The sequence below is a fragment of the Xenopus laevis genome, chromosome 4L, assembly GCF_017654675.1.
Source record: "Xenopus laevis strain J_2021 chromosome 4L, Xenopus_laevis_v10.1, whole genome shotgun sequence".
NCBI lineage: Eukaryota > Metazoa > Chordata > Amphibia > Anura > Pipidae > Xenopus > Xenopus laevis.
Genome location: NC_054377.1, coordinates 139,952,230 through 139,976,419, shown reverse-complemented (window position 1 = coordinate 139,976,419; position 24,190 = coordinate 139,952,230). Strand labels below are relative to the sequence as shown.

At 44.1% G+C, this 24,190-nt stretch overlaps 1 protein-coding gene across 1 annotated transcript in view; it reads left to right on the top strand.

Moving 5' to 3' along the window:
- The first annotated feature begins 3,973 nt into the window (after positions 1–3,973).
- acox2.L (acyl-CoA oxidase 2, branched chain L homeolog) overlaps positions 3,974–24,190 on the top strand; it is a 36,303-nt gene continuing 16,086 nt past the window's right edge. Inside the window, 5 exon segments of the mRNA NM_001091064.1 lie at positions 3,974–4,186; positions 8,558–8,720; positions 11,115–11,266; positions 13,070–13,177; positions 16,129–16,248. Coding sequence (NP_001084533.1) covers positions 4,042–4,186; positions 8,558–8,720; positions 11,115–11,266; positions 13,070–13,177; positions 16,129–16,248 — 688 coding nt within the window. The 5' untranslated portion in view covers positions 3,974–4,041.

The window sequence follows — 24,190 nt, the reverse complement described above, 5'->3', positions numbered from 1 at the left end:
CCTTCATTGCGAGGTGGACTGTGGGGTGCCGGTCTTGAAGGAGGAGATTGACTTGCGCTCTGATCTTCCTCTGCTTGTCCAGGGGCAGCGAGACACGTTGAGTCAGTGTATCGAATTGGAGACCCAGGAATAGCATTTGGTGACTGGGTGTCATGCTGGATTTGTTCCAGTTGATGGTCCACCCGAAGCTCTGAAGCAGCGATATCGCTTGTTGCATGTCCCTTCTGCTCTTTTCTAGTGTTGGAGCCTTCAGGAGAAGGTCGTCCAGGTAAGGTGTGATTGAGATTCCGTGGAGTCGTAGGGTTGCTGCCGTCACTGACATGAGTTTGGTGAACACTCTGGGGGCAGAGGAGAGGCCGAATGGGAGTGCCACAAATTGGTAATGGAGATTTCAGAATGCGAATCTGAGAAAACGATGGTGAGGAGGCCAGATTGGAACGTGGAGATACGCGTCCTTGATGTCGAGGGACATCATCAGTTGACCTGGTTCCATTCCTCGGATGACTGACCGGAGAGTTTCCATTTTGAACCGGACTGATCGTATGTGTTTGTTGAGGAATTTCAGGTCCAATACTGGTCGGAAGGACCCGTCCTTCTTTGGCACCAGGAACAGATTGGAGTAAAAGCCGCAAAATGTTTCTGACGGGGGAACTGGAATGATCACTCCATTCTGTTCCATGCTCGTAATGCAGTCCAAGAAGGCTCGGCCCTTGGCTGGGTTTGAGGGGACTCTGGACATGAGAAATTTTCGGGGAGGAAGAGAAGCGAAGTCCAGGTGGTAGCCCTCGGAAACGATTTCGGTTACCCACGCGTCCGACGAGTATCGTGTCCACACCTCCCGGAATCTCAGCAATCGTCCCCCTAGCGGTTGCAGTGACCCCGGAGGGGGTGACCCGTCATCCTGAAGTGGCCTTGTCGGCTGGAGACTTGTTGTGGAATTTGTTGTTCTTCCACGATGGCCGTCCCTTGTCGTTTGGTTTAGAGCGAAACTGAGAACGTTGGGGAGGACTGTGCCGTCTGGAAAAAACGTCCAGCGTGGCCGCGAAAGGACCGACCGCGCCTGGAGGAAGTCGTGGGTCTTGACTTGCTTTGGGGGAGGAAGGTGCTCTTCCCTCCCGTGGCCTGTGAGATTATCTTTTCGAGCTCCTCACCAAAAAGTCGCTGTCCCTTGAAGGGTAGTGAGGTAAGGGACTTCTTGGAACTGACATCCGCAGACCAGTTCTTCAGCCAGAGCGTTCTGCGTGCTGCGACGGAGAGAGCTGATGTGCGAGCAGTAATCTGTGCTGTATCCAGGGAAGCGTCGCACAAGTAAGCTGCTGCCTCCGCGAGGGACTGTGCGGAAGGTAGGATGTCAGCTCTGGGGATGCCATCTTGAATATCGGCAACGAGGGATTCTGCCCATGCCTGAATGGCTCTCGCTACCCAGGCTGAGGCGAGAGCTGGACGAAGGGTTGAGCCAGCGGATGAATAGACTGCCCTGAGGAAACCTTCCAGACGTCTGTCAGATGGGTCCTTGAAGGCTGCGGCGTCCGTGACTGGTAACGCTGTGGATTTAGATAATCTCGAAACTGGTGCGTCCACAGTTGGAGGCAGTGACCATTTCTCTACCAAGTCCTTGGGGAATGGATAGGATTTCGAAAATTTCCGAGTAGCTTGGAACTTGCGCTCCGGCGAATTCCATTCCTCTTGTATTATGTTAAGGAGTTGGTCATGCGAAGGAAAACATGCAGAAGCTTTGTGTTTTCTTTTAAACAGGTTAGAAGATGAAGCCTGTTGTTCAGGCGTCTGTGTGATTTTTAGCACGTCTATCACCCCCTTGATAATGCCCTCTACGTCGTGAGGGAGTTCCTTGCTTTTGGAATCTTCCGCATTATCCTCCTCTGCTTCTGAGGAAGCATCAGAAGGTGGGAGTTCCCCCTCTGAATGAGAAAAATCCTCTCCAGCTGACGAGACGTCAGAGGGGGTATGGGTGTCGGTGTCACCCCTGGAGCTGGGAAGCCTTTTACGCTTTCCACTGGCTTTGTGACCTAGTTTGGCTAGGGCTTTGCCCAAATTGGTGGCAATGGAAGGAAGGCCCTGCAGGGATGCCAGGGATTGGGAAAGTTGAATGGCCCATAGGGGGGCAGGGGGTTCTGAGGAAGTGCCCGCTACCCCATCCATTGCATCCAAATCCTGTGCGGTTTCCCCAGATTCAGGGACCGTTGGGATGGACCCCTGGGTGGGCGCTGGACCCTGCCCCTTTGAGCAAGATCTGCAGAGCGGGTCAGCCTGGCCCCCAGGGATTTTTAGTTGGCAGTTTTTGCAGGTAAAATAGGTCACCTGTGCTGCTGGTGCTCTCCCCCCAGCCCTGGGGAAAAGTCCCCCTGACTTACCTTCTGCCATACGAACAGTGGCTGAGGTACCTGCTGATGAATGTCAGTCAGCAGATATGCTTTGCAAGAGTGCTTTTAGGCAATCCTAGACTGCTGCCTGAAGGTAGAGCCTAATCCCCAAAAGCAAGAGAGGCTCCCGTGTCTCCTGAAGTGCTGCTGGCAGAATGAGGAAGCGTCAGCTTAATGTGGCTGTGTAGAGTGGCGGGAAGGAGTTCGGCGCCTTCTGAAACCACTTGTACGCTTCGCGCCGAAAAAACAAAATGGCGCCTGGAACGCATCAGCGCGATGCGTTCCACTGCGTGCAGGAGAAGGGCGCGCACTCACTAAGCAGCCCGTCAGTGTGGAAGAGCGTCGGAGAAGGCAGACAATGCCACCTTGAATGCAGCTAGGTCTGGGCTGACTGAGGGGGGTCCCCACCCGGGGGGGGGGGGGGGGAGAGCAGGCCAGAACACGAGTAGAACAACTCATACTCACTGCTGGCGTCTCAACCGGTCAGAACATCTGCTGGCCCCAGCGGGTTGCAGGAATCTTTTCTGTGCGGGTCGGTTATAGCCTAGAGGGCTAGCATATGACCCCGGTGAGAGATCCCTCGAGGGGGGGGTACACACAAAGGAACAGGCAGTCCTGCCCTGGTGACACCCCATAGCATGCTTCTGTGTTGAAGCTGGTATCCATCCTCCTTGAAGCAGGACACTTTAAAAACTGAAGGAATGCTACAGCATGTGGGGTTAAGCCACTATATGGGCACGCCCACTTAATTTTAATTTTATTAATAGTGTCCTGCCTCCTGGAGGGTGGAGCTTAAACCCCAAGAGTCCCTGTGTCCCCCTTTAGACGACAGAGAAAGTCACCAGAGGATATGAGGGACAGGACTAGAGACTGGGGTACAGACTGGTAACGCCCAAAGTCCCATTGCATGCTGGGTAGTGTAGACTTATATTAAACTTGGCAGTGGGCAAATTGTTAAACAAAAACGACATTACCCACCATGCATTGGGAGACTCAGGCTTGGCACATTGGGGGGAAGAAAAAAACATTGGCTGGCTTCCAAAGTACAAACTAGCCAAAGGCCCAAAATGTATCCCGAATCCATACCTTGGCTAGTTTGTACTGGGCTTTAAATATGTGGCCCAATTTGGCTGGAAACCACCAACCTGGCAAGCCTGCTGTCCGTGCAACTGAGTCTCTCTCCTCCCCCTGCCTAGCACCGCCCCCACTGCCTTCTGATTGCACATGCTTCATGACTGACAGGCTATATAACCACAGGTTTTACTTTGCTTTTGGCTGCATGATTGGCCCAGTCACCCCTTCCCCCTGTGCGAGTGGAATAAAGGTGACATTTCTACCTTGTCTGGTTCAGTGCGCTCAACAAAAGAATTGTGCGCCTGTGCACCTTAGGGAACATTGCAGCAGCTCAGCTTCACCTATCAGCGCCGCGCTTTCTAGTCGCTGCCCTCAGCACAAAGTCCTACAAGTTCCTGTCAGAAGCTCCCGAGTGACAGGAAAGTTTCAGCCAATCATGTGACGCTCCCACTCCTTCTGTCCAATTACAAAGCCTCCCAGCTCACTCCCCGCCCTCGAGTTACTTCTGCCCGCCCCCAGTGATTGTTGTCCTGAGATTCGGTGCAGTGGCAGTCAGTGTCAGTCAGTGCTCGGTCTATCACGCACAATGATCTGGTGGCGGACAAGCTCGGCGGATACTGATGTGAATCCGGACCTGGCCAGTGAGAGAGCCTTCCCGTCCTTCTGTGTGGAGACTCTCACTAACCTGCTGGATGGCTCTGTGGACAAAACACGCTTGAGGAGATATGTGGGTGAGGTCACGTGTGCAGCTAGTTGCTTTCTGTGCCCTGGTGTAGCCCCAACAGAAACAAGTCATGCCAAGAGGTTCTGCAGCATCTTAGGTCGAATTTACTAGTCACTTCTGCAGAGGAGGGTGTATATATGTATTTTGGTCCAACATTGAGTCAGAACCTCCACTCGTCATAAGTATTGATAGATATGAAAATATTATAATTTTGGTAAAAGGTGTTGGAGGCAGTCATGGGGTAATACATCTCTTATACAACATAAAGTAAGGTAAAGTGATCTTTTTATTGGCAACTGAGTATGATAATCCAGCAAGCTTGCATTTGTCAGAGACGCTTCTTTAAGATTTCCCTGGCATACATATTTATATCTATAATTGGCTCTCCTGTTATACATTATAAGGATATTAGAAGTCACTGAGGAGTTATGTGACCATATAAAGGCACAAGGCTGCAGGCTGAGTTATACAGGGAACTCTGAGTATCACTCATGTATTATAAGGGATAATGTACCCCCTACTGTAAATGATAAGGATATTAGAAGTCACTGAGGGGTTGTTCTGTGACCATATAAAGGCACAAGGCTGCAGACTGAGTTATACAGGGAACTCTGAGTATCACTCATGTATTATAAGGGATAATGTACCCCCTACTGTAAATGATAAGGATATTAGAAGTCACTGAGGGGTTCTGTGACCATATAAAGGCACAAGGCTGCAGGCTGAGTTATACAGGGAACTCTGAGTATCACTCATGTATTATAAGGGATAATGTACCCCCTACTGTAAATGATAAGGATATTAGAAGTCACTGAGGGGTTCTGTGACCATATAAAGGCACAAGGCTGCAGGCTGAGTTATACAGGGAACTCTGAGTATCACTCATGTATTATAAGGGATAATGTACCCTCTACTGTAAATGATAAGGATATTAGAAGTCACTGAGGGGTTCTGTGACCATATAAAGGCACAAGGCTGCAGACTGGGATATACAGGGAACTCTGAGTATCACTCATGTATTATAAGGGATAATGTACCCCCTACTATAAATTATAAGGATATAAGAAGTCACTGAGGGGTTCTGTGACCATATAAAGGCACAAGGCTGCAGGCTGCGAGTATCACTCATGTATTATAAGGGATAATGTACCCCCTACGGTAAATTATAAGGATATTAGAAGTCACTGAGGGGTTCTGTGACCATATAAAGGCACAAGGCTGCAGGCTGAGTTATACAGGGAGCTCTGAGTATCACTCGTGTATTATAAGGGATAATGTACCCCCTAATGTAAATGATGAGGATATTAGAAGTCACTGAGGGGTTCTGTGACCATATCTAGGAGTAAAGAAGCAAAGAATGGCCCATTTAGAATGCACCCTCCCACCAAATCTGTCCTTGTTTCTATAATTAGTGAATTAAAACATAACTTTTATTGCTACTATAAATTGAAATTCTCCAACGTGATGTAAATTCCATAAAGGTTAGGCGCACAAAGGAACGGTCACTATAAGGGTTACAAATTTAGATTCTGCAGAAATCCACTTAATATATTACTGAAGCATTTAGGCATCAAATAGTAGTGTTTATAGGAGTCTATCTGGCTTTTTTAACTTATCGCCTGGATCCCACACCATTCCACACCCCTCTAGAATTTTTGTTCCACCAAGTAGTATCTATTGGAGTATATCTGTGGTTTTTTTTTTTTTTCATCTCATAGCCCAAATCCTACACCACCCCAAGATTTTGCAACAGCAAAGAAAGCCTTTATTGCCCACTTTTTAACATGAGTTCCCATGCCCTGCCTAACCGAAACTAAAAAATGTACCTGATGTGCGTTTTGCTCGGTCTCCCCGAGCTTTATCAAAGGCGACTATAAGGAACAAGGCTGCAGGAATACAGGATTTTGGATACAGATCAAGCGACAAACAAAAAGGAATGTATATATGCATGCACTAAGGGACAAGCAGAGACATGGTTTAAACTAATTAGGATAAAACAGCCGGGCAAAAATTAGAGCTAATGTGGGAAATGGATAGACTGGGGTAGTAGTTACTTTAACTGACATCAAAAAGTGGAAATAGTTTGCCTGGGTGCAGTGTCAATCATGTCAATCATAATCCATCCAATAGAAACCGCACTCACAGGTCTTAAATATATTAAAAGTTTTTTTTATCATCAAGTTAGAGGCGAACGTTTCGGCCTATTCCTAGGTCTAGGAATAGGTCGCAACGATAGCCTCTAGCATGATAATTGGCTGGTTTTGCTTCCAATAAGGATTCAATATATCTTAGTTTGGATGAAGTACAAGGCTTTATGCTTTATTATTACAGAGAAAAAGGAAATCCTTTTTTAAATTTTGAATTATTTGGATAAAATGGAGTCTAGGGGAGATGGGCATTCCATAATTCGCAGCTTTCTGGATAACGGGTTTACTGATAATGGATCCCGTACCTGTATAAATAATTAGTACTGATTACTTGCATATATTTATAGGGTTTTTGTGATGCGTTTGAAACAGCAGAAATGTTTTTAATGGCTCTTACCAACAGGTTTTTTTTAATGGGTGTTTGATTCTGCATTCAGAATAACATTTTGTTGTATGTGTTCACCCTGCATTCTTAAATGTGCAAAAAAAAAAAAGGGTAAGATCACTAATGCTTTGTTGTGATTATCATCTTAATTGGACAATAAAGGTATCACCTTTACTCCACTTTTATTATATGTCATAACACAAGTATTACCATGAAAACCTAGTTGTATCAGCCAAGACTTTGTATGTCAGGCAGGCTAGAGCTCTGGGATATCTAGTCTATCAAATAAACATTTATTTTACTCCCAAGTTTCACCTTGGTTGACTTTCAGATTAGACCTACCCATTCGCTGCTTTAGGCAATCCCCCAGGGGTGCAGGCTCCAAAGTATGGGGAACTCTTATCTAAGAAAAACAGTATGGAAACTGCTAAATAATCAGTTACTAATGCCTCACATGATAGTGTATGTCTAATACAGTTGAATCCCTATCATAGGAGATGTTTCCTAATAATTAGGGATGCACCGAATCCACTATTTTGGATTCGGCCGAACCCCCGAATCCTTCTAGAAATCGAATATCGAACCAAATCCAAATTTGCATATGCAAATTAGGTGTGGGAAGGGGAAATCATTTTTTACTTCCTTGTTTTGTGACAAAAAGTTACGAGATTTTCCTCCCTGCCTCTCTTTTGCATATGCAAATTCGGTTCGGCCGGGTAGAAGGATGTGGCCGAATCCTGCTTAAAAAAGGCCAAATCCTGCCCGAATCCCTAACCAAATCCTTGATTTGGTGCATCCCTACTAATAATACAGGGATATATAATAATACATTCTGCGCTTTAATTTTCAGTGTTGCAAAAACTACTATAGGGTACAGGTATGTGATCAATCATCCAGAATGCTGGGAACCCGGGGTGTTCCGTATAATGGATCTTACCGTAATTTAGATCTTCATACCTGAAGTCTACTAAAACATCCTTTAAACATTAAATAAACCCGATAGGCTGGTTTTGCCTCCAGTAATGATTAATTTTATTTCAGTTGGGATCAAGTACAAGGTACTGTTTTATTATTTACAGAGAAAAGGGAAATTATTTAAAAAAAATTTGAATTATTTAGATAAAATGGAGTCTATGGGAGATGGCCTTTCATTAATTCGGAGCTTTCTAGATAACAGGTTTCCGGATATGGATCCCACACCTGTATATGCTTGGTTCAATCTTACACTGCTACTCCCAGCGTAACTTCACAGCGTTTGTTACAGGGTATTGTTATTCATCTGGCACCTTCATGCTGTATTCTATTCTTATAGTGAGAAGCCTGGTATAGTAGAGCCAGCTAATATCAAGATTTCGAGGCAATATAATAAAATTAATATGACTTTATAGATTAAGTTCAGGGTAGACTGATGTTGCAACTCCAATGTTGCTCAACTAATCTCTGTAATATAAACCCTAATTACAGAGTTAGTATATTATCAAATTCTGGGAATGTTAGCTTCTCAGCATGTGAAATGCTAGAGGATATACCAAACCCTAAGAAACTACTGCCTGGTTGCCATGGTAAATTGAACCTTGCAACCAAATTGATGCTGGAGAAAATGGGAGAGCAGTACGGAAAGCTCCATTATCCGGAAAACCCCTGGTCCTGAACATTCTGGATAACAGGTCACATACCTGTATACGTCTTTTTCTCTCTCTTATTCAATTAATATATGTACCCTCATTTATATTTGACTGGAGCAAGTTTTAGTGCATAATATAATGGTTTCAAATATGGTATGAGGGCACCTTGGTTTGTATATACTGTAAGGCGGTCAGACTTTTTCACCTATTTCTCTGTTCAGTTAGCACCATCTTGAAAGATCCAGTTTTCAGTAGAGAGGGTCACTATTTTAAGACGCGTCAAGAGCGATATGAAGGGGCCGTGCGCAACATTCTTCATCTGAAGCAGAAGATAAAGGAACTGGGATGGTTGGAAGATGGACCAGAAGGTGAATTTATTTACAGGTAAGTTGGTTGGTGTAAAGGGGTGCTTCACCTTTCTATTAAATTTTTGTATGTTAAAGGATGGCCCATTATATGCAACTTTTCAGTTGGTTGTCATTATTTATATCTTTTTTAATTTTTTGTCTTTTTCTTCTGACTCTTTCCAGCTTTCAAATGGGGGGGTCAGTGACCCCATCTAAAAACAAATGCTCGTTAAGGCTACAAATTTATTGTTATTGCTAATTTTTATTACTCATCTTTCTATTCAGACCCCTCTCCTATTCATATTCCAGTCTCTTATTCAAATCAATGCATGGCTGCTAGTATAATTTGGACCTTAGCAACCAGATAGCTGAAACTGCAAACTGGAGAGCTGAAGAATAAAAAGCTAAATAACTTAAAAACCACAAATAATAAAAAATGAAAACCAATTCCAAATTATCTCAGAATATCATTCTCTATATCATATTAACAGTTAACTCAAAGGTGAACAACCCCTTTAAGAGGGCTTCATATATCATCTTGCTGTTCAGAAGTGACTGACCTGCACTATACTCCCAGTCTTGAGTTATCCCATCTTTACCTAAAAACTGTATTTGCAAAGTGATGAACTTTTCAGTTAAGGGGTAGTCTAGATCTACTAGTTTTGCTATTTCAGGAAAATTATATACTGGTTGTGGTTTTCTGCCTTCACAGCTTTAAAGGGGTTGTTCACCTTTAAATTAACTTTTAGTATGACATAGAGATTGATTTGTTTTAAGAAAATTTGCTTTGTTTTTTTTTTTTTTTTTGTGTTTTTTTTTAACTTTTTGTTCATCATCATGTAGCTTCACAAAGCAATAGTTTTTTTGGCTGCCAGGGTCAGTGACCACCATTTGAAAGCTGGAAAGATGTAGAATAGAAAGGCAAATAATTAAAAAAATATTTAATTAAAAAAATATTGATTGAAATGTCTGCTGCAAAATGTTTAATTCTGTGGGATTATAATATTTAAAGGATTAAAATAATGTCTTGCCTAACTTTCCCCATGGAGGCATGATAAGGCAAGAAGCAATATAAGCCATGGAGCTATAATGAGACTTCTTAGGATGAGATATTAAAGGTGTGGTTATCTCCTTTTAATGAAATTAACTGACTTCAACATGAGCTCAGCAAAAGTGGGGATATCAAAGCTTTAAAGATGTTAAAAAGGACAGACAACTTCAAATGATCTAAAATGCCACTTGTAACACACCCAAAGTTAATTGCAAATAAGCCATGATTAATCTTATGAGATACTGATTACTTTCATTGCTTCTGGGTCGCTTCCCATGGCCACCAGTCTGTTCCATTTCACTCATATGAGCAAGGAAAGTACGGAGCACCAGCGGGGTCAATTCCAATAAAACCAGTCCTTTATTCATATCATTAACTGCAGGAGCTTAAATGATCATCCCCATTCCACACACTTGACGCATACTTTCTGAAAAGCTTTTGCGAAAGTGGCTGGTAGCCACGAAACGCATCAAACATGTGGTATGTGGATGATCATTCATTAAGGGTCGGTCCACATGGGCAGATTCGTGGAGATTAGTCGCCAGGCGACATCTCTTCTTCGGGGCGACTAATCTCCCCGATCTGCCTTCCCCCGGCTAAAATGAAAATCGCCTGGGGCAGGCACTCGGAGCGATTTGTTTTCGAAGTCGCCCGTAATTGCCTCACGAGGAAACTTCGGGCGACTTCAGAAAATGAAGTGAAGCCCCCAGGCAATTATTATTTTAGCCGCAGGGGAGGCAGTTCAGGGAGATTAGTCGCCCAAAGAAGAGGAGATTTGTCTCCTGGCGATTAATCTCCCCAAATCTGCCCGTGTGCCCCGACCCGTAAGCTCCTGTTTTTTAATGATATGAATTAATGGCATTGGAAATGACCCCGCTGGTGCTCCGTACTTTCCTTGTTTTTACAATTTCATGAGGCCTTCCAGGGGCTGTTTGGTACGTTTCAGCACGGTGTGGGGAGAGGTCCGAAGGGTGCTTCTGGTTTGAATACATTTGTTCCATTCCACTCATATGGAACCATTCAGGTTCTTACAGTGCTGCCGTTCTTCAGGCCTTAAGTATAGCTCCTGTGCTGTGTTTGGCCTGTGTTGCTGTAGAGTAGAGATCAGCATCTCTAAATGCACTACTCATTTTAACCCATTACTTGACCCATCCCTCACCCACTTTATACGCAAGGGACTAACTAACAATATTAGAAACATTTTTTTATTTTGCACAGCCTATCTATTTACCCAGTTTTTATTTTTACACTGAACTGTTCCTTTAAGTACACCACAAATAATGATTTTATACAGTTGTTTTCTATACTGTAGGCTGTATTCTTTATGTAATATTGAGCTATACGTGACAGAACAATATAATTTACTCTCTCTGAATACAGGGCCATGGGAGGAGAAGTTGCCCTGAACATCCACGGTGTCTTTGTAAAATCTATTTCGGCGCTGGGGACGGATGAACAGATTGCCAAATGGCTTCCCTTAGCAAATAATTGCAACATCCTGGGCACATATGCACAAACTGAACTTGGACATGGTAAGTTTTTTTGGGTATGAATCTAAAATGGGTGTGTTGCCATTGAGATATGCTTGTGATATGCTCATACAACAGGCAGAACTGCTTTATAGACAGAACCAACTAGTGACGATTGGAATTGTTCTCTGATGCTTGCTGTGACTGGCTCAGGTGCCCTTAATGGAAAATCTACACCTTGTCTCATAGCAACAGGGTCCTTTGTAGTAACTAGTCTTATTTACTACTTTCCCCTTGGAACCTAGACTTTCAAAGAACACAGATTATAGGTGAACTCCACCACAAGCAAAGAAAATGAAACTTTGTAATAGGGATGTACCGAATCCAGGATTCGGTTCGGATTCGGCAAGGATTCGGCCTTTTTCAGCAGGATTCGGATTCGGCCAAATCCTTCTGCCCGGCCGAACCGAATCCGAACCCTAACTTGCATGACAGGGAGGGAAATCACGTGACTTTTTGTCAGAAAACAAAGAAGTAAAAAATGTTTTCCCCTTTCCACCCCTAATTTGCATATGTAAATTAGGGTTCAGTATTCGGCCGAATCTTTCACAAAAGATTCGGGGGTTCGGCCGAATCCAAAATAGTGGATTCGGTGCATCCCTACTTTGTAATGTACATTAATTGAAGGGGTTGTTCACCTTCCAAAAAAATTTTTTTCAGTTTTATTGTTCACCAGAAATAAAGACTTTTTTTCAATTGCTTTTTTTTTTTTTTTTCTCGAAAATTGAAGTTTAATGTTCCTGTTAGTGGTGTGTGGACCGGCCCAAAACCCGCAGGTAGGTTGGGTTTGGGTTGGCTGCCGCATCAAGTCTTCAAGACCTAACACTTCTGGCTCCTCCATTTATAAATTTGAGCATGCCCCGCCCCTTTCGTGACATCACTGCGGGCGGGTATTTGAATGGAGGGGCCAGGTGTGGGATAGGGTCGGGTCCCTGTCTCTGGTGTTTTGGTCTGGCAGCTCAGTAATTCAGGTGCAGATCCTGAACTTTTACAATTTGTTCCATTAGTTGATACATTTCTCAGCAGCATCCATTAGAGTCCTGCAGCGGGTCGGTTACCCGCAAAAACCTGCGGTACCCTGCGGGTTGCAGGGAGCAGGTAAAGACGCGGGTCGAAGTTCTTCTGGTTTGCGGGTCGGGTCGCGGGTCTTCTCAATAGCGAGTTTTACTCCTTTTTTCTGATCACGCCTACTTCTAATGATGTCACATCTGGTTTACAATGAGAGCACTTCATGTTTCTTGATGGTCAGTGGGTCGCAGATCAGGTTGCTGTTAAGGTACTTGCGGGTCGGGTTCAGGTTTAACAAATTGGTTCCGCCCCGGACTCTAGCATCCATGAAATTTTAGCAACTATTGTATCAATTCTAACAGCTGCCTGTAATGAAACTCAGGGATTCTGCTCAGCAGGGACAAAGATAAAAAATGGATCCGTTTATATATCAACAAAGAACAGTTTACATATTCGTTGACCCCCCTGCCTCAGCTGCTTTAGAAAGACATAAAAAGAAACTTGGAACATCAATATTAGAAAAGCGGTCAGAAAGCAATTGAAAAAAAGTCTTTATTTCTAGGAACTATCTGAAACTAACTGAACTGAAAAAAGTGTTGTAATGAGAACATCCCCTTTAAACATTTTCAGTTATTTGTAAATGTTTTCTGTTCTGATTCTTGGAACAACCGCTTCTCCAGGTCTTTTAATCAGCTGGTTTCTGTTTCATTGCTCATTGAATCAGATTCAGAGTTGCTGATACACAGCATCCGTATAATAAATGTTTTCTCCTCCTTTCATAAATGTTTTCCTTTGCAGGAACATATCTACGGGGACTGGAAACCACAGCAACCTTTGACATTTCCAACCAGCAATTCATCATCAACACACCTCGGATAACAGCCACAAAATGGTGGCCTGGAGACCGTAAGTTGGGTACACTCCTAAATTCACATACCCGGTGGCCTTGTTAAATAAACGGCATCAATAATTACTTCTCTAATTTCAATTGTTCACAGTATTAAATGCCCTTTTCATTAAAAATATTTAATTGTATGTATGTATGTTCATTTCTGCACCTTACAGAGTTTAGAGCAGATACTGTTGAACTGGACCCACAGTGGGGCCCAGAGGTATAGTTTGAAGGCCAGTAGGATGTGATTTACAGAAACGTTGTAAAAAAAACAACAACCTGTGTTTTTTCATAATTAAAAGAGTTGTTCACCTTTAAATTAACTTTTAGTATATGATGTACAGAGTGATATTCTGAGACAATTTGCAATTGGTTTTCATTTTTTATTATTTGTGGTTTTTGAGTTATTTAGCTTTATATTCAGCAGCTCTCCAGTTTGAAATTTTAGCAGTCTGTTTGCTAGGATACAAATTACCAGGGATGGATTTGAATAAGAGACTGGAATATGAATAGAAGAGGGTCTGAATAGAAAAAGGAGCAATAAAAAGTAGTAATGGATTTGTGGCTTTACAGAACATTTGTTTTTTAGATGTGGTCAGTGACTCCCATTTGAAAGCTAGAAAGAGTCAGATGAAGAAGGCAAATATTTCAAAAACTATTAAAAAGAAAAAATGAAGGCCAATTGAAAAGTTGCTTCAAATTAACCATTCTATGACATAGTAAAAGTTAAGCTGGCCATAGACGCAAAGATCTGATCGTACGAATCGAGGATTCGTACGATTTTCGGACCGTGTGTGGAGAGTCCCGACATTTTTAGTCCGGCGGAGATCAGTCGTTTGGTCAATCGGACAGGTTAGAAAATTTCTGTCGGCTGCCGATAATATCTCTGCGTGTATTGCCGATCGTACGATTTTCAGTGGGAGACTGTCACTAGCTTTGGTTGGACATAGATATCGTACGATTGCTGTCAGGGGCAGAACATTGCTGATCTGTTCTTTAACTAATCTGATTGGTAAGACTTTGATCTGAATGGTTAGTGGCGGGTCAGGAGATGGGAAAGTCCGATCGTACGATGATTCGTACGATCGGATCTTTGCATCTATGGCCAGCTTTAACCTAAAGCTGAACCCCTCCTTTTAATATCTCCTAGATACCTTTGTAACATTTTAAAGGTCAGTTCTGAATGGGGGCTTGAGACAAAAAAATCAGAAGATCACTGTATATATGTTTAGCATAATCATAGCTCTATGTGAGGCACAAGGGATATCTAGGGATATGCACAGTAGAGCATAATGCATTATATTCTGAATCTGCAAATAGATTTCAGTACAATGTGGGTGTAGCTATAAAGACTTACAGCAGGGGTGTCCAAACTTTTTGCAACGAGGGCCAGATTTAGTGAGGTGAGGGCCGACCATTCAGCCTGACATCCATTCCGATGTAGCTATCTTGTTATCCGGATTATTCACTCCAGGAGATGGAGTGTACACAGCGTTTAGGAAGTGGAGTATGTTTGGACTTATTCTCCGTGCCTCATTTAAACAAGAAATTGAGTAGCCGAAGCAGTAATATTTGGGCACATGATTAGTGAAATGATCTGCCACTTGGTCTGTATTGCTGCCTGTGTGCTGAAGGTGTTGTCAATAGACACAAACTGGCACGTAGTGACGCACCGCTCTCACATACGTCTTTAGTCCACTGTACTGGCACGTCATTACATCTATTGCACCGTCAAAGTATGCAAAAGTGATGCGCCACTACGTGCCAGTACGTGTCTATTGCTAACACAGGCAGCAGTATAGATCAAGTGGCAGATAATTTTACTAATGTGCCCAAATATTACTGCTACGGCTTACCGATTCCTGATTGCACTGTGCTGGGCAGCATTATTATTAATTTCATGATGGAGGCTGAGGGCCGGTGTAAATTTGAAAACGGCCGTAATTGGCTGACTTTGGACATGCCTGACTTACAGCCATGATATACTGTATATTTGGCAGGCAAACCATTTGTCCAGTTTTAGAGTGTAGCCTCATTATACATCCAATTCAGACAGGCAAAACAGTGTCATGTGGGTCTGTATATGTGGAAGGGAATATCCGTGTCGAATGCTTTGTGGATCCATGGGCACAAGGATACCAATTAACACTTGCATTTCCATGCAGAGGAATGTATGACAATCTACTGCTCTTGAAAACACAAGTAAAAAATGCCCATAGGTACAATACCGTATAAGGGAGCACAGCCATGTGGGCAGATCTTTTGAAAAAGAATTGGCAATACATTTTCTCCTAAATTAGTTCAACTAATAAGGTTATAGCCAGCTTTATCCAAGTGACATAAGTTCATTCCCCTTTCACCTAGTGGCTAGTCCTCTTCATTGATTAGATTACTTTCAGCAATGGTTAAACATACAAGAGTTCTTTTAGAAAGCAAGGGGACAAGGAGCAAAGTGCAAAAAACAGGGTTACTGTTATCTCTGATCTGTGCCATTTAGTTTATCCTGAGATGCCCAGAATCAGATAAACCTTCATCCCCAGTCTATACACAGGTACTCTGGCAAATTACCAAGGACATGATCATTTTCATTCACAGTCTGAAACTGAAACGGTTATCTGTTTGAAAGTGTGCAAGTTACCAAGAATCTGAGCAGTCATTTGCAGGCTAGTAAATTGAGAGGGCTCTAATGTAATAAGAAAATGTAATGAATAATATCTATAAAATTCCAACCCCCCTATCTGAATCTCCTTTCTAGTTGGTGGCTGTTGCTGACCCAGCCAAAAACCACAACATATAGCTAAATATCAATTATAAAGTAATCATTAACATTAGAAATGCACTCTTTTATAAATGCTTTTGCTTTAGACGATGCATTGTAGGTAATTGATTTAAAAGAATTTCTGAATTCTACCATTGTATTTTGTCCTTATTACTTGCTGAAAGGTGCCCTGTGTTTCATTTGCAGTGGGTAAGACGTGCACACATGCCATGGTTCTGGCCCAATTGATTATCAAAGAGAAGAATTATGGGATGCACCTCTTCATTGTACAGGTTCGAAGTCTGAAGGATCATTCACCAATGCCAGGTAATGGTTCCCATCATGTATGAGGTATGCTGGCAATCTGTGGGTTCTGGTTAATGCCAGGAAGACACTATTTATTGGGCTGGTGGGGGGCTGATGTCAGAAGTTTGGACCAAGGAGGAAGCTGTAGGGCAAAGTCCAAATAACCAGTAGGAATCAGGAGTAGTCGTAGTCAGAATCCAGGCTGTAGTTTAATAGGCAGGCAGAATAGGAGCAAAATCAAAGTTCAGGCAAGGTCAAAGTCCAAGAATCAAGTTTAGGAAGAATTTAGGAACACCCAGGAATGCAGAAAACAAATATTATAATCGAGCATTGAACCGGCATCCTGGGTATCCTTTTATTTGAAATCTAGCGGCAAAACGCGGCGTCATGGCGTTTGTGCGATGGCGGCGACGCGCCGATCGTTGCTGCCGCAATCTGGTATTTTCCACAGATGGGAGCAGGAGTGCAGCAGAACGCTTCTGACAGCTGTTTGGGCCTCTGTTTTTCTGAAAGGTCTATTTCCCAAGCCACCCATGGCAGCATATCACCAACATGAGTATTCCCCGTCCCTCAGGTCACTGGACAGGAAAGGGTTAACTCCCAACCCTATAACATCCGCTCTGCACCGCCCCCACCTTGTCTTTTTCCTGTCCAGGTCACGTGTGTAGCTTACCGCTTCCAGGGTCTCTCTGCTCTCTCTCTGCCCTGATGCCTCCCATATGCTCCCTGGAGGGGATCGCGGTGGAGAAGGACCAATGGCTGGGTCAAATTCCACCTATCAGGCCCACAGTTAAATACTGGCCGTGTTGTTTGGTGGCGAAGTGCGGATCCTCTGAAAACCGCTTCTAACAGACGCAGGAAGTACGTAATTTTCCTCCCAGAGCCAGGCGTTCTTGCGTTCCACCGGCCGGATGTACGCGTCATTTCCGGTCGCGCGTCAGTTTGGTCGCGCGTCATTCCGGTCGCGCGTTATTCTGGAGCGACGGACGCGTGCGCCGGCGTCTGACGTCACGACGCGCGACGGAATTGGAAGTGAAGCGTGGTGTGTTGGTGAGCATGGAGGAACTTAAATTCTCTATTTTTGGACGCAAGGGTGCTTACTATTGCCTGTCTCATAGGTTACAGACAACATGGATCAGTCTGGCTCTGGGAGAGGAGTGCAGCCAAAAGTTTCTAGGTAAGCAAACGATAACGGAGTTATTGTTGGGGGAGAGAGTGGAGGCTAATGGTGCTTGTTTCTTTCCTATTAGCCTCTCTGCCTCTACTGAAGCACAGAAGGTGGAAAGTCAACAAGCAAGAAAGCAGTCGGTGGCGGAGCAACCCTTAACGGCTGAGCCTCAAACTTCTACAGCACCCCAATTGGATGCCTTAGTGTCCCTAATTAAGCAAGCAGTGGTGCAGGGGGTGCAGGAAGCATCCTCTTCAAGCAGGAGGCCTAAGAGGTCTCGGGAAATGCTGTATGAGTCCCTTTCGGACATTTCAGAAGACGAATATTATGATCCGGCGGATGATCAGTCGGATTTATCAGAAGAAGGTGAATTTTTTTCTGATGATGAGTCTGCCTTTGATGCCTCCACAGTAGAGAGTCTAGTAAAGGCAGTTAGGAAGTCATTAAGCTTAACGGAAGAGACACCAAAGAGTTCTTCTGCAGACAAGTTGTTTCCGTCTGTGAAAAAGCGTTCCTCTACCTTTCCGGTTCATGGCTCAATTAAGGAGCTAATTAGCTCAGAGTGGAAGAAAACGGAAAAGAGAGTGGTTATTCAAGGTAAATTTGCAAAAAAATACCCTGTGGATGAGCCTAATGCAAAGTTGTGGGATAATCCACCTAAAGTTGATGCGGCAGTGGTTCGATTGGCTCGGAAAACTACCCTTCCGGTTGACGATGCGGGTGCGTTTAGAGATCCGATGGAAAAGCGGATGGAATTGGATCTGAAGAAGGCGTTTGTCTCTGCCGGGGCATCTTGCAGGCCTGCAGTTGCACTAACTTCAACCTCTAGGGCGATGAAGATCTGGGTAAACAATCTAGAAGATGCCATTTCTTCAAATGTCAAAAGATCAGTCTTGCGAGAGATGTTGTCTGATCTAAAAATAGCTACTGATTTCATGGCAGAAGCTTCCATCGATTTAGTCAGGTTGGCAGCGAGGTCAATGGCACTTTCAGTAGCATCAAGGAGAGCACTATGGCTGAAGTCCTGGTCAGCAGACACTGCCTCTAAAGCCAATTTGTGTCAGTTGCCTTTCGAAGGAGACAGATTGTTCGGTGAGAGTCTGGATTCAATTATTAAAAAGGTGTCTGGTGGGAAAAGTGTTTTTCTTCCACAAGAGAGGAAATTCAGACGTCCTGGGCCAAGAGCTGAATCACCTAAGAATAGGAATTTTCATAACTCAAGGCAGTACAGACCTGGGAGGTCTCAAGGCAGACAGTCTCCATGGAGATCTTCCAGAGGGGAGCCACGACAACCGGCAAAAAAGGCAACTGGGTTCGGCTCCTCCTCACACAGAACACAATGAGATCAGGCCGGCTCAAACCTGTGCAGTAGGAGCGCGTTTAGCACTCTTCGAGGAGGTTTGGGCCGAGAATATTCGGGATCGTTGGGTTTTAGAGATTATAAGAGAAGGTTACCATCTCGAATTCTCCAGGATCCCAAGATACGATGTGTATCGAGTTTCTTTGGTGCCGAAGGTTCAAGGTGCAAAGGAAATAGTCCAAGAATATATGGATCAGTTGCTAGAAACCGGTGCTGTAGAACCAGTACCCCGGGAGCAACGAAGGAGAGGGTTTTACTCCAAACTCTTTCTAGTAAAAAAATCCTCAGGGGCCTTCAGACCAGTTCTAGATCTTCGTCCACTAAATCAATTTATACGTTGCAGAAAATTCAAGATGGAGTCCCTGACATCCATAATTGCAGCAATTCCGCCTCGAGCATGGTTGGTAAATCTGGATCTCAAAGACGCGTACTTTCATGTTCCAGTGTATGGTCCACACAGAAGATACCTGCGGTTTGTGTTTCAGGAACAACACGTGCAGTTCACTTGCCTTCCGTTTGGCCTGTCCACGTCTCCAAGGACTTTTTCAAAGGTCTTAGTAACAGTAATAGCTTTCCTGAGAGTGAAGGGGGTCCCAGCCTTCCATTATCTGGACGATATACTTCTGGTGTCCAACTCAGAAGAAGAAGCTGTAAAAAACAGAGACAAAGCGATTGGAATTCTGCAACTCTTCGGCTGGGTGATAAACTGGCAGAAGAGTCATCTGGTGCCAACTCAGAAGATAATTTTCTTAGGAGCCAGCTTGGACACTCTTCAAGGAATAGTGTCTCTTCCAGATCAGAAGGTCCCATACATCATGGACCGAGTGAGATCCTTTCAACAGCTCACCAGAGTGTCAGTCAAGGATTGCATGTCAATTCTGGGTCTATTTTCCTCCACCATTCAGATGGTACGTTGGGCAAGATGGCACATGAGACCCCTTCAAATATTTTTTCTGGGTTCAGGGTCAACCAATCCCATAAATCTGAAGAGACTTCTTCATATTCCTAGTCAGGTGATGGCGAGCCTAGACTGGTGGTTGATCCCGAGAAATCTAACCAGAGGAATGCCGTTGACAGAACCAGACTACGTCACAATTACAACAGACGCCTCTCAAACAGGCTGGGGAGCCATGTTAGACGATCTGTCAGCTCAAGGGCAGTGGGAAGTCTCTCATCTTCCTTCCAATGTATTGGAGTTGAGGGCAATAAGGATGGCTCTATTGGCCTTCTCGGAGAGGATAACACACAGGTGGGTGAAAATCCGTTCAGACAATGCCACGGCGGTGGCATATGTACACAGACAAGGAGGCACCAAGAGTGCGCGGTTGATACAAGAGCTGTCAACTATCATGTCATGGGCAGAATCAAACCTAAGAGGTTTAGTAGCCTTTTTTGTACCAGGCAAAATGAATGTGCAGGCGGATTTCCTAAGCAGAAATTCCTTGGAGCCAGGAGAATGGTCCCTGAATCCCGTTGTGTTCCAGTCCATTACCAAGAGATTTGGCAATCCAGAGATAGACCTCATGGCCTCGGATCACAACCACAAGTGCAAGAGGTTCTTTTCAAGATACCCGTCCCGGATATCCAGTGGGATAGATGCCCTAAATCAGAACTGGAGAGGGATGTTCGGGTATGTCTTTCCACCCTTTCCATTAATTTGGAGGGTATTGAAGAAAATAGACAAAGAGGAGACACAGGTGATTGCTGTAGTCCCATTCTGGCCCAGGCGTCCCTGGTTTCCACTTCTAAGACAGATGTCAGTGGAGCCTCCAATGAAACTTCCAGTTATGAAAGATCTGCTGATGCAGGGCCCAGTTCCATTTCAGGAGGTGTTCCACCTGTCTCTGAGGGCGTGGAAGTTGAAAGGCAGAGGTTATCAGGTATAGGCCTCAACAAAGATCTGATAGAATTGCTGTTGAAATCTAGAAAGCACTCTACGTCAAGTCAATACTATCGTGTCTGGTCTTGTTTTGTCAAATTTGCGGAAGATAAAGGATTTGATCCCAGATGTCCTGGGGCGTCAGAATTGGTGCAGTTTCTCTTTGCTGGGTACCAGAGAAGGCTTAGTGTCAGCACTTTGAGAGGACAAGTTTCGGCACTGTCGGCATTAACTGAAAAACCATGGGCTGAGGATCCGTTGGTCATTCGCCTGTTTAATGCACTTAAAAGAGTGTGTCCAATAAGACGACTAGGGGTGCCTCCATGGGATTTGCCTTTAGTCTTAAAGGTTTTGATGGCAGCTCCTTTTGAACCGTTGGAAAAGGCTTCGGATTGGCATGTTACTCTGAAAGTTTATTTCTGATGGCGATCACTTCAGCCTGCAGAGTAGGGGAAATTCATTCTCTTTCAGCGAAGGAACCTGATACGGTGGTGTTCCCTGATAAAGTGGTCTTGAGACCAGCGTTTGAATTTCTTCCGAAGGTTGTATCACAATTTCATATGAATTTGGAGATAACTTTGCCCTCATTTTGTCCAGATCCCAAAACAGTGCGTGAACAACAGTGGCATACGTTGGACTTAGTTCGGATAATATCTCATTATCTGACCCGTACACAGGCGTGGTGGAAGTCAGAAAGACTGTTTGTCATTCCAAGGGGTCCTAGAAGAGGTTGTGCCCCGTCTAAAGCGACTATCAGTCGATGGATCGTTGAATGCATAGTGTTCGCCTATCACAAAACAGGCAGAGAGGTACCTAGAGACTTGAAGGCTCACTCTACTCGAGCATTGGCTGCTTCCTGGGCGGCGGAAGCCAGAGCGCCGCCAGACGTAATTTGCAAGGCTGCAAGATGGTCCTCCTTGCATACATTTATAAAGCATTATAAGTTAAATGTTTTTCTTTCCCAAGAGGCTAAATTTGGGAGAAAAGTTTTGCAAGCTGTATTGCATTCATAATAAATGTTAAGCATCAGTTGTTGTCCCTCCCTTCTTTTGGCTTTGGAAATTCTCATGTTGGTGATATGCTGCCATGGGTGGCTTGGGAAATAGAGAAATTTAATTACTTACCGTAATTTCTATTTCCAAGTCACCTACCATGGCAGCACTCACCAACTTCCCTCCCTTCTGAAGCTAAGAAACATAGACAAGGTGGGGGCGGTGCAGAGCGGATGTTATAGGGTTGGGAGTTAACCCTTTCCTGTCCAGTGACCTGAGGGGCGGGGAATACTCATGTTGGTGAGTGCTGCCATGGTAGGTGACTTGGAAATAGAAATTACGGTAAGTAATTAAATTTCTCTATTTTGATTCTCAGAAAACCAGTAAATACGGCTGAAAACAAATTTTTTTTTTGTCGTCTCTGGCCAGCACACGGCACTAATGGCTTAATACATCATTCCTTCTAGGAGGCAGGATGGATCCAAAAAGTCAGTCCCTCCACCAGGGACCCACTTCTTCCCTGTATTAACCCTGCCTTCCTCAGTTTTTTATATCCTGCATCAAGGAAGTAGGATATTTGGGGAACTGAGCTCCCATACACCAGCAAACTTCTTTTCTTTTCTTTTTTGCACTTCATTTTATTTTGGCTTATCTTCTTATTTGAGCCTGGAAGCGGATTATACCATCCGAACAAGATAAGGGCATTCATGGCCTCATCTGCCAGCCTTCGAGATGGGTGTAGGGTGAAAGGCATGCTACAGTGCTGCCAATGTGCCCACCCAATAACGCCTACTACTCTCCTCAGGGAGCCAATAGTACCACTCCAGGCTCCCGCCATTACAGGCTAGGGGAGCGCAACCGCAGATTCAAACTTCGCGCCCAACAGATTTGTGGGGCATAATTACCACAGTTGCAGTTGCTTCTGGTACAGCTTATATCCGCCCTATTCCTTGCTGGGCAAGCGCTTCAAAACACTTGCTTATTAAGCCTACTAATTTTCATTAGGAGTGTTTGCCTGTCATTCTTTTCACACTCTTACTATTTTAGACGAACCTAACATGGCATCTGACCTTAGTAAAACTCAAATATCCATGCAAGATAAACAAGACACGCAAATCAGTTTCTTATACAGCCTATGTGTCAACCAAAAAGATGGCAAAAAGACCAAAGACAAAGAGGTACAGAAGTACCATAAAAAACACAAAACTAGTACAAAAAAACAGAGCAGACTCCCCATCTACTTCTGCTTCACAGATTCCGGATTGGTTTCAACCCTTCCAGACATCACTTCTGTCAATGGCAGCAGCCATTGGAAAACTGGCTACTAACCAGTTTTCCAACAGAGGCAGTTGAGGGGCACCTACTGAGGTTCAGGGAGACTTGGGTCCACAACATATCAGTCGCCTACAAACTAGAATTCCAAAAACCGCCTACGCACCACTTTCTCTAGTCATTTATGTCAACCCCCCCCAGACAAATGACCGGCTTTGAGTATAGCAATCAAAGTCAAAGTAAACTTTATTGTCATCTCAGCAGTATACGAATATACAGTGAGACGAGACGACGCGGCTCCAGCTAGTACAGATCACAAAAAGGCACTTAAAAATACACAATAAATATGTAAACCTGAAATATGCAATATATAGGCAGAAATTGGATATAGACACGTGTAAACCTTTAGAATTGTGCAAATAAATTAACAGTTCACAAAGTTAAGTTCACAGTTCAGGTGTGTCTGGAATGTAGTGGGAGGACAGACAGTGAGTTGAGGAGTCTGATAGCTTGCGGAAAAAAGCTTTCTCGCAGCCTGGTTGTTCGGGCTTTAATACTGCGAAAGCGTCTGCCGGATGGGAGCAGCGTGAACAGTCCGTGTGAGGGGTGTGTGGAGTCCAGTGAAATGCAGGAGGCCTTTCTTGCACAGCGCGTGTACAATCCAGGAAATGCTCAAGGCCAACATCGTAATCCCAGTCCCTACGGAACAACATCATCAAGGCTACTACTCAAATCTTTCTTATACCCAAAAAAGATATTTCACTGTGACCGGATAGATTTTGCCAATAGATAAGCCACTACAGTGCAAGCTAGAAAGCCATTTTTATTCAATAGAATGCTTTCCAATACCTGAGTAAACAGCTCTAGACACCGTCTCTGTTTGTTTAGGATAGCAGCTGCCATATTAGCTTGTTGTGGCATAACTTCCTGCCTGAGTCTCCCCCTGCTTGCTCATAGCTCTGAGCTTAGATTACAGCAGGGAGGGGAGGATGGAGGGGGAGATGAGCAAACTGAGCATGCTCAAGCCCTACCCTGGAGCTTTATGTCTGATACAGAAGCCCATGTGTACACAATAGAAGGAAAGAAATGCTGTGTTTCTTTTGATGAAGGACTCAGAACAGCATTACTTTGAGGGTTTACTGGTATATTTAGGTGGCCCTTTCTGGTAAGGCTTACTTAGTTTCAACCTTTCCTTCTCCTTTCAAGGGGAACATATAGGAGGCTTAGTTGAACTTCCCAATTCATGTCGACTTTTTACAACAATTTCTACGCTTCGCAATCCAAGAAGATCA